The sequence below is a fragment of the Hippoglossus hippoglossus genome, chromosome 15, assembly GCF_009819705.1.
Source record: "Hippoglossus hippoglossus isolate fHipHip1 chromosome 15, fHipHip1.pri, whole genome shotgun sequence".
Taxonomy (NCBI): domain Eukaryota; kingdom Metazoa; phylum Chordata; class Actinopteri; order Pleuronectiformes; family Pleuronectidae; genus Hippoglossus; species Hippoglossus hippoglossus.
Genome location: NC_047165.1, coordinates 23578665 through 23589599, shown reverse-complemented (window position 1 = coordinate 23589599; position 10935 = coordinate 23578665). Strand labels below are relative to the sequence as shown.

General features: G+C 38.8%; 1 protein-coding gene across 1 annotated transcript; it reads left to right on the top strand.

Moving 5' to 3' along the window:
* The first annotated feature begins 443 nt into the window (after positions 1-443).
* Positions 444-10538, top strand: vax1 (ventral anterior homeobox 1). The gene is made up of 3 exons (XM_034609337.1): positions 444-1794; positions 3553-3740; positions 8445-10538. The coding sequence occupies exons 1-3, from the start codon at positions 1581-1583 to the stop codon at positions 8988-8990; spliced, it is 948 nt and encodes a 315-aa protein (XP_034465228.1). The 5' UTR covers positions 444-1580; the 3' UTR covers positions 8991-10538.
* Positions 10539-10935: the final 397 nt, after the last annotated feature.

The window sequence follows — 10935 nt, the reverse complement described above, 5'->3', positions numbered from 1 at the left end:
CTCAGTGAATAAAGTTAGTCCAACATGCAGCCCTTAAACCCACCCAAAGACTACTGCCGGGCAGCCACACTCACAGAATTGTTTGTTAATAGTCCAATTAGATAATTGCCATCTTTCACTCCTTTTCCTCTCTGTTTCCCATAAAGGCATGAATGGCACTCAAGGAGGGGGGCAGGTTGAAGAGGGCTTCTGGCCAGCTAAGGTGACAAGAAGGGCCAGAGAATGTTCCTTGCACTAGGCCACTGGTTTGAATTGAATCATTGTGGCCTAATCAATGGTCTTATTGGATTACTGGCCACTGCTGTGTTCAGAGATATTGTTGCACTGACAATGAAAATAGCTAAGAGTTGGTGGTAGGGCGGGTGGGTGTGTGGTTAGTGGGCTGGAAGGCGAGTGGTGGAGAGCGGTAGGGGCCATTCCAGGGGTATGCATGAGTGAGAGAGAGTGTTAGCAGTCTAAGCACTAATGACAAGTTTTATTCTCCTGTTTTTGTCTTTTTAAAATGTGGAGGTTAAGACTATGAGAGGTGTAGATGGCTTCTGGGGTGCAATCATTTTAATACTGAAGAATGTGGCGTTAGCGGCCAGGACCTCGCTGGGCTGCTCTGAATGAACACAGGACGACACAGGAAACTTTAAAACAATTCCCGTCAAAGCAGAGCCCCGCGTTGTTGCTGGGCTGAAACTCGCTGGCTTGTCATTGCCTCCAAAAATTCAGATTGAAATGGATTTGTCTGTTATGCCTTTTTTTCCCACCTATCCCTCTCTCTCTCCCTCTCCAGCTCTCTCCCAGTGTCTCTTGCCTACAATAGCATAGTGGCGAGATCTGCTCATTGCAGAATTCCGTTGATTGGCGAGAGAGCCAAAGGGAAAAACGGGATCAAAGTTCGCTGACATGCTGCGGCGATCAGGTGCACTGTGAGAAGTCCGGGGGGAGGAAAAAAAATGTCTGGCCGTGATCTGCGGATGGAAGAATGAAGCACCCGGGAACTTTTTACAGATCTGGAAGAGTCGTACCCCTGTGATTGTGAGCATTCATGTGGGGTTCAGGGAGGCTTGGTTGCGAGACAAGACCAATCATTTGTCCTGATTCCCTGGGCTGAGAGGAGGCAAACAGAGGGGGACGGGACGAGCAAACCCCTCTATCAAGACCTGATCTATTTCCCCAAACAATTTAGTGTATTCATGAGGTTACGCAAATGTGGAGGCAGCGAAATTACCGTAATCAATTGAAACAGCAAGTGCGCTTCCATGGCTCTGATTATGTGAAGATCATCTATCAGCCTGATGTCTATGTAGCGAAGAAAGGGGGGCACTGAATTACTGTTGAGTTTCAGTGAGAAGTCCATGATCATTGGGCAAAGGGAGTTTGGTCAGTGATAATAGGGCTCCTTGGTCTGGCGACAGAAGTATTTTTCCAAACATTAGATAGCTGACTCTGTCCTGCTGGAAGGTGCTGTTTTGAAACTAAAACCCACACTGTCCAGACGATCTGGTGTGCCGTGCTCTCCCAGATATCCTTTTTTTTCACTTGACAAAGGAAAAAAAAGGCGAACCGCAGGTCCTGAGGATAAACTGAGGATGGAGGTCAGGTACAACCAAGAGACGGAAGGGATGGTGCTGAAGAATGGACTAAAGGAGGGAAAGGATGGCAAGGACTCCCAGGGCAGCTTGTCCAAAAGCTTCCTCAAGGAGCAGCAGGACTCCTTTTCCCCTTCTGGGACTCTGGACAACTGCGAGAAGAACAGAGGGAGCACAGGGGACCCAGACTACTGCCGGAGAATCCTAGTCCGAGGTACGGCTCTTTCTCTCTCTCTTTTTTTGTTTTTACAACCTTGAGGTTTCATACTGTAGAGAAGGCACAGATTTAATCTGAAGTAAAATAAACTGCTGTTAGATTTACATGAATTTCACAATTAGCAAAATGTGAGAATCTTCCAGAACAAAATTTTATTACATTTATAATAACAGACATTGTTTTTTGGTTCATTGACTGAAGATGGACAATAACAACAAAATATTCCTTTAAATGAAAAAATCGGTAATGAAAACAATTTTTTTAAATGTATATCTATGGAGCCTTTAGATAAAGAGACGCCTGTTTTTTTTCCTGCTCTTCAGAGTGAGATATTTAAAAAAAAAATGTTACTGTTGTTATTTGTTAAATATGTATATTTAATAATAGGACATGAGATTAGTGATTTTATATTTGACTTTTTTAAAGTAAAACCACAAGCTGAATCTTTCTTATGAATTCGTACCTTAACTAATGTAATTCTTTAAAGTTTAATGTTAGTTATTAAAATAAATAAAACAATCATGTATATTTCCTTGGTTAAGTTCAAAGGTGTGACACAAATTTTAAGGATAAAGAAGGCTACATACAGCAGAGGTTTTATACTATATGTACCGCCTTATACTACTTTCAGGGGCATACATATTAATATTAATAATATTTAAACACAAAAAACGGAAGCTGTTTATAAAGTATTGTATAGAAATATATAAACCATACATGGAACTGTGTAAATGACTGTCAGGTGCCTATAGAGAGTATTTCCTTCATGCACACTGTGTGTGTGTGTGTGTGTGTGTGTGTGTGTGTGTGTGTGTGTGTGTGTGTTTGTGTGTGTGTGTGTGTGTATGTGTGTATGTGTGTGTGTGTGTGTGTGTGTGTGTTTGTAATAAACTAATAATAAATATAAGTTAATTAAAAACAGAGGATTAATTACACAAGATATTATGAGACAGAGCAAACTGACTCCCTAAATTATATTTTATATTATATATTTTAATTTGTTTAGTTTTTGGACAATTGTGTCATAGATTTGCATTTATTATTTAGTTTCTTGTTAGTAGCACAATTATTGTAAATTAATTTCTTGCAACACTCGAACCTGAAGTCTGAAAGAATTTTGCTCGATTTGAGAGGATGATACATTAAGATACCCTATTTAAGCTTTTAAACATTTTGCTCATATTTCTGATGACAGCACACACTGTTGTAATTTCTCTTGTGTGCTAACATGTGGATTAAACGAGTGAATTAAAATGGAACCACATGATGTACACGTGATTTTTATTTCCTGTTTTGTAATGTAATCTTCACTAATTGGATATGCACATTTGTCAGGAAATATAAATGTATTTTTATACATATTATTTGAATTGATACCAATAATAATAATAATAATAATAAGTATAAAAGTATTATCATTTAATTAAAAGACTATTACATATGTTTCTTATGTTAAATGTAATAATTTCAAACATTAAGTGTTGTCAGCTCATTGATATATAATTTATTTGTCCATAATTAAATCCACAAATACTTAAATTCAGAAAGTAAAATCAGTATTTGAGTACTTCTGTGCAATTGGGTGTATTCTGTGTTATTGATACTGTTATTAATAGTATTATAATTTTTTTGATAACTGTGCTGTTTATTCCTATATAATAACAGGAAATTATATATTTTATTTGTTTGTTTGAATTGTTACTTGGTTGCAATCTTTGCCTCAACCGTGTTAATTTAGAGTGCTTATTGTTGCAGATGCTAAAGGCTCCATCCGAGAGATTATTCTGCCGAAGGGTTTGGATTTGGACCGGCCCAAAAGAACCCGAACCTCCTTTACTGCAGAGCAGCTCTACCGGTTAGAGATGGAGTTCCAGAGGTGCCAGTACGTGGTTGGGAGGGAACGGACTGAACTGGCCCGCCAGCTCAATCTGTCTGAAACTCAGGTATGTATTCATCACACTGGTCCCTGCTCATTTTCTAAATTCTGAATTTATTCTGCTTAAACAGGAAAAGCTATGGTGCAAAAGGCTCAATTGATTGATTTGTTTTTAAATGATTTAAAGTAATTTAATGTATTTTGTCTATTTAATTTCACCCACTGTCTATTTTGACTTCAGACAATCGCATTACAATCTATGATGACCACTCGCTTTGTAACAGAAGAAGGGGATTTTACCAATATGATCAAAGTCAATTCATATGATTTGTAAGCCCTGACACAAATCACTAATCAATTTCAAGTCAGACAGAACCTATTAATCGAAAGTGATTTTCTCACATATTAAGGAGTTTAAATCAGAGATTGAAGTGAGAATTCTGTGTTTCACAGCGGATCATGTAAAAAGATATGGGCCTGTTACTACAGATATGAATGAACATTTAATGGCTCCAATAATCAATAACAAATAGTTGTGCTTTTGGTTGTATTCACAGACTTGCCAGTTAATGTAGGTGCGCTTCTAATTTAACGTTTTGACCATGAGAGCTGTGGTGATTCTTTAGTTTGTATTTAGGTCAATGAATACACCACTGGACAATATTGAATTTGTTTGTAGTAAATGAAATCAGTTGTTCTTCTGGATTCATTTCATGTAGTGGTGATTCGGCTTATGGAGTGTTATTTGACAATATTGCCTCAAGCTGCTAAAACGAAATCTGCCGTTGGAAAAAAAACTGCAGACTTCCTACTCATGTCATATGTCTGGGGTCAGCAATGGGTCACGCAGTGTCCGCTGTGGTTGAACTGCATTTGCACTCTTGCGTTTGACACCGGATTCCAGAGCACCACTCACCCTGTGATTTGGACTCGAGGGAGCCCCAGTGGTCTGCGCCGGAGCATTGGTGTTATTCACCTATTTATGTGTTTTTAAAAGTGTGCAAAACGGCTAACGGGGCCCTCGGCTGGGCCTTCGGTGTTAATGTGTTGTGGCTTTCGATGCCGTTGAACGACGTTGACCTAAAGTGGAGGTCTTTGAGAAGACGGCCTTTTCCTTACAAAGTGACATCGCGAGCAACATCTTCAATCTGCGGGTTGATTTAAATCAACCCCACGGGTCCTATTTTACTACTAATTCTGCACATTTTACTTATTTGCTTAAAGTTTTAAAATTTTAACGTTTTAATAAGTTTATTGTTCATTTGAGCCACACAATTGTTGTTAAAGTCAAAACAAGTTAAGTGTCTTAAAAATTGGGCTCAAATAAAAGGTTTTATAGAAAACAACCTTTGTTTAGGCAGGACAAAGGCTTCAGGATTTTCTTTGTGTGTCTTCTTGTCCTGATGAAATACCTTTTATTGACAATAATGAAATTAACATTTTGTTTCCCCAGCACTAACAGGTTGTTTACATTACAGAATGACGGGGGTTTGCTGTGTGTGCATTGATCTTTGTTTAAGCTACTTGCTTCAACTTGTCATTGTCTGTGATCAGAGAATTTCACCCCAAAATGAACACGATTGTTCCCACGGAGAAGTCTTTAAGTCACAAACAGATAATATTGGATTGAGCGGCTGGACTTCTTCTCTTGACGTGAGATGGTTGTGAACAGAGGGTGAGGAGTGAAACCACAGACAGAAGAGAAAGGGAAAAAAAAGATATTCAGATGTGATTGGACTGGGCAGCAGGATTGAGCTGGAGGCTCACTGCTGATTGGTACGTGAACATTTTGTTCCATAGGAAAGCAATCAGGTGAAATTACAGGAGATTTACAGGTACAATACACAGACAAGCCGGTATCTGTTTTAGTTTTGACATCAATTAAGACTATGTGGAACTGTTAAAATAACTGAATAGATCTGTCGAGCCAGAAGAATGACTTGATTAAACATGTTAAATTACAAGGTTGGCGCTTTTGCTACAGTTTAATCAGTGCTATCAAAATGAATGGATCATTTTTTTCCATTCTTAAGTGTGAAAATAAAATGAACACATTTTTTTCCCTTTATTTTGATATTACAAAACTGCTGGATATATGCTGTACACAGACTCGAAGAGACATTGGCAATATTTCTGAAACAAATGGAGAAGCTCATGATAATATCTTTTATTTCATTTCAGAGAGATTTTCCTTTCTGATGTGTAATCATGGCAGCCTCGGATTTTTAAAAAGGGCAACTTCACTTTTGGGATTGTTCAGTTTGCGTCTGAGGCTCTGTGTAATTCTTGAGGCTAAATCTACATGTTCAGGGTGAGGGAATCACATGATGCTAATTCCAGGAAGGTGCAGGTCTCTGAAATCAAGTGAATGGTGTTTGTGTCTGCACTTCTGTGCCTTTCAAATTATTTTGGCACATCATCTATATACAAACATAATAATGGCTGCAACTTACAGTTATTTAATTTATATAAATATTTTAACATTTCATCCATAAAATATCGAAAGTAGTTTGAGTGTTCTGTAAGTTTATAATGGTGGTTTTCTCCAAAAACTGTATTGTGGAAATATAAAACAGAAGTCTGCTACGCCATTATCAAAATTATTAGATATTTATTCTCTGTCAGTTTCCACTGATAATCTCATCTTTAAATAAATCACCATCATATCACAATTTTGCAACATTAGAACAACAATCTGGTTTGATCGAGTAAAACCAACAAACCGACGGAATAGAAATGTCTAAGACAAATATTACACACGAGAGCTTGGATCTGCTTTTCGCAGCGTAAGAGGCTGAGATTGTTCCACAGTGTTCTGACATATGAAGTTCTGTGAGCCGTCTCCTCCATGAGGTTTGATCAATTACACATTGGACCAGATTTGATTGTGTGTCTATGTGTGCACATATCCCTGGATTAAGAGCTACAGTATGCATTAAAGAGTACCAGCAGCAATCTGAATGCAGCAGTTGGGAATGGGCAGGCACTTTGCCACTTATGCTCTCCGAACAAAAGCTTTGGATAATAGCTTTAACTTAATCTGTCAAGACACCGACTTGTATGGTTCATTGTGCAATTATCTCCAAGTACAGAGACGATCAGATTACTACTTATACTATAATCACAGCAAATATTATTGAAAGTGAATTATAGAATGCCGCTTTCCTTACAGCTATACCACAGACAATAGAAAAGTTTTAATTTTAATGGATTTTTCTATCCGTCACCTATCACAAAAAGGTGATGTAAAATAAGTGGGTGGGAGTAAATCACATGCGCAAGACTCAAGTCTAAATCTTTAAGTCACAAGCCAGTCCGCGTTCTGATGATCTGCTCCAGTTTCTACATTTAAATGTAAAGTGAGCTAACATGTTGCAGGATGCTCACACCTTAGACATCCGACTGATATTTAACATTAACAAGTGCATGTGTTATGTCCAATGGCAGCATAGAAAACAAATGGCCACAATTTGTCATAACATTCCGCTGATGTATACACGTCCTGAAGTGCCGTGGTGGGCGGATCGTCTCATCTCTGGTTGCCGGTGTTACTGTGTGTTTTGCTGCTCGATCTCAGTAATGTAGTTACTTTCTTCTTATATCTGATAATGACATTTAAAGTAATTTCCTCCTTTGAGTGACTTTATCACGTTTACATGCAATTCTGTTCTGCGGCGTACTTTAGCTTCTCAGTTAGCTATCTCTGTCTCTCACTTCGCTGCTCTCGCTTGCTCATGTTTCTCGTGTTGAGCCATTCCTCTGCCTTTAGTGATAATGATACATGTATTATTTAAATGTAGTTTATTTGTGGTTATAGAGGCGAGTCTTAGTGAATTAGAAATGCTCTGGGCCACGGAAAGTCAATCATTAGCTGCTGTAGTAATGTTATGTAGCCAACTCTAAAAGTGCCCTGGGAAAATTAGTTATAATTTGTGAAGTTAACGTGTCCTCCCCGTGTCTGCATGGGTTTTCTCCGGATACTCAGGCTTCCCCCAGTCCAAAAACATGCAGATTGGAATTAGGGTTAATTAGAGACTCCAAATTCACAGTAGGTGTGGATGTGCGAGTGACTGGTTGTTTGTCTCTGTATGTTGGTCCTGTGATACACTGGCAATCTGTCTCTCGCTCAATGTCAGCTGGGACTGGCTCCAGCCCCCCCACCACCCTGAAAGAACGAATTGTATAGATAATGGACGGATGTATAAAATTGGCTTGACATTTCTATTGAGTAAGTCTATTTTCCTATGGAAACACATTTTTTCACATGCAATATCACATGGGAATTCTTTCTGAATGACATAACGTAGCTTAAACTTAACGCTAGCTTTCTAGCTAATGTTTGATCAGAAAAGAAATTTGCTAAAAAAACAGTGACTTTCTTTGTGTGTTTTGTGGTGACAGATTACAAAGCATCATGCTGTTCTCTTCTTACAACTGTCATCGCTATGACAACATAATATTTAAATCCAAATATTTTTGTTTGACTCGTTTGTTTGTTTGACTTTGTTCGCCCCTTACATGATATCAGTCTCTTGCATTGGCTTCTGATGTTGTCCTGCATCAGTTGGCAGTAACTTTATGAGAATTTACTCAAAATCACCCAATCATGTCTCAAAAACAAAGCGCAACTTCACAATAAATATGCTAATATTTAGGTAAAAAAGTCATCTGTCTAAAGTCTAAGTCTCAAGTCATGAACACTTCAAATCTTTTAGTCAAAACTAACTTGACTCTGACTTGACTCAAGTCTCTCATCTGTGTACATCCCCAGGTGAAGGTGTGGTTCCAGAACCGGCGCACTAAGCAGAAGAAGGACCAAGGGAAGGACTCTGAGCTGCGTTCAGTGGTTTCAGAAACAGCAGCAACCTGCAGCGTCCTAAGACTGCTGGAGCAGGGGCGGCTGCTGACACCTCCGGGCTTGTCAGGCCTTCTACCCCACTGCAGCAGTGGCTCTCTGGGCTCTGCCCTGCGCCCTCCCTCCATGGCCATGGCCAGCAATGGCAGCAATAACAGCAACAGCAGTGGTGGAGGCAGCACTGGCACGGCAGGCGGCAGCCCTCCTCTACCCACTGTCACCAGCTCAGGGACAGTGGCAGGCCTGCAGAGCTCATCTGCAGCACACAGCCTCTTCAGTTTCCCCATGCCCTCCTTACTCAGTGGCGTCGCCACCCGCATTTCCTCCAATCCCCTGTCCATGGCTGGATCGCTGGCTGGAAACCTGCAGGAACTTTCCGCCCGCTACCTGAGCTCTTCTGCTTTTGAGCCTTACTCGCGGACCAATGGCAAAGAATCAATGGATAAGAAAATTCTGGAATGATGCCTTGTTTTCCCACAGATGGATTCCTGTTTCCTCTGGACATGTTTCGGTTGTTTCCTTGGCTTTCATTGTCTGTGTTTGGTTTTGCTCAGTCTCTATCATCTATCTGTGTCAAGTTCTGTAGCAGTTCATGTATTCCAGTTGCACATCTGGCACCTTGTACAAGGAGAAAAACAAAGACCTGTACAAGCTCATCTAACAAGGACAGGGTGGCAATGGGAGGATTTTGCACAAAATATTCATAAGTAACTAAAGATATACAGACATTTAGAAAGGCCCACTTTGAGGTGATCAATGAGGGATCTTTCAGGTTTCTGATTGTAAAATCTGTAGTTCTATCTGTTGGTCAATTATAATCATTTAGACAGGGTCTTAGAGAACATGGCTGCTTCATGCCACAAAATCTCCACAAGGGGAAGTGGCACTTGGTTTACAGCAAGGGATATAGGATTTGTGACAGAAAGTGTGAAGTGATTGTACCTTATTGAATTTAGTTTCATTATTTGATTGTGTTGGGTAGTTGCATGTCACTGCAGTGAGTACATAAAGAGAAAGAGCAGCAGCAGTTTGTGAGACCCTGTCAGCAAATCAGAATGTTTAAAATTTGAAATGCGTCATAACTTTTTTTCAACAAAGAAATTGGGGAAGAAAAGTGCCTATGTTTGAAGGTCACTGCAAGGCCAGTGTCAGCGTGAAACCCAGTGCATTAGACACGCGAATACAATTTGCTTATGCAGATACCTCTTACAAATATTGATCTTACAAAAGAGATCATTTGTATATCCATTTGTATTAAATTTGGACCAAACCAAAACATAATCCAGAAAAGGTGTTGTCATACAGTATGATGGTTCAATTGTTCAGTGTTGTTTTCTCTGTGGTTTGGAGAAGATTTTTTAACATTTTACAACAAAATCTTCGCTTTGTGGCAATTTGTTTTGTCAAGCTGCGGCACCTGACTTTTTTTTTTCGTCTGTGATTTTAATACCACTGGAAGTTCTCAGAGTTTCGGTGTACAGTTTTGATTTCATGTGGAAGCTAATTCCAGGAATGAGTTGCTGAAAGGGCGAGTCCTAAAAAGGGCTTTTCAGCATCAGTAAGCTGCTTGCTTTGTTGAACACTACAAGGTTTTTCATTCATTGAGGCTATAGTAACATTTCCTCTCTTTGTGAAATTTTCAGAATCCACAGCTTTCATAAGAAGATTTACGCAGACTGATGCATGTAAAGACTGAATGGAATTATTGTAGTATAAAAAGTACTGGAAATGAGAAAAGTACCTTAAAATTGTTATTTTATTGTAAATTATTCAATTCTGTAATTAATAGACTATTAGTGTCTGGAAAATAATGAATGAATGTATTTGCAGGGTTGAGGAATCAATCAAAAGCTCTTTGGTGCTGTCTTTGTGAAATATCTTGAAATTTGTGAAACGTGTGGTACAAATGTGCATATATATAATGTATATGGATACAGACAAAGTGTGATTTTCCTTTTTCTTTCATACATGTTGCTATGAATTGAGTTATGATAAATTTCATGACTGTTATACCTCCATGTTTTCTACACTATTTTTGGTAATATGACTTTCTAATGTTGTTATCTTTCGCCCTTTGATTACAGTGGAACAATATGTAGAGCTGGTGGTTTAAATTCAAACTTGTCTTATGATGGTAAGATTATAAAGTGGGTCAAGAGGTTTTAAAAAAAATTACAGTAATACTAAAACTTTTAAATCAATTTCATTAGGACACCAATGTTGATCATCAATTATTTTTGCCATTTACTTTATTTATTAATACACAATGTCAGAAATTAGTGAAAAAATGACATGACTGTCCTTATTCCCAAAAGTCCAAGCTGATGTCTTAAAATGTTTTGTTTTCCTATGACCAACTGCCCAGAACCCAGAGTTATCCTGAGTTAAGATCTAAAATAAAGAAGGC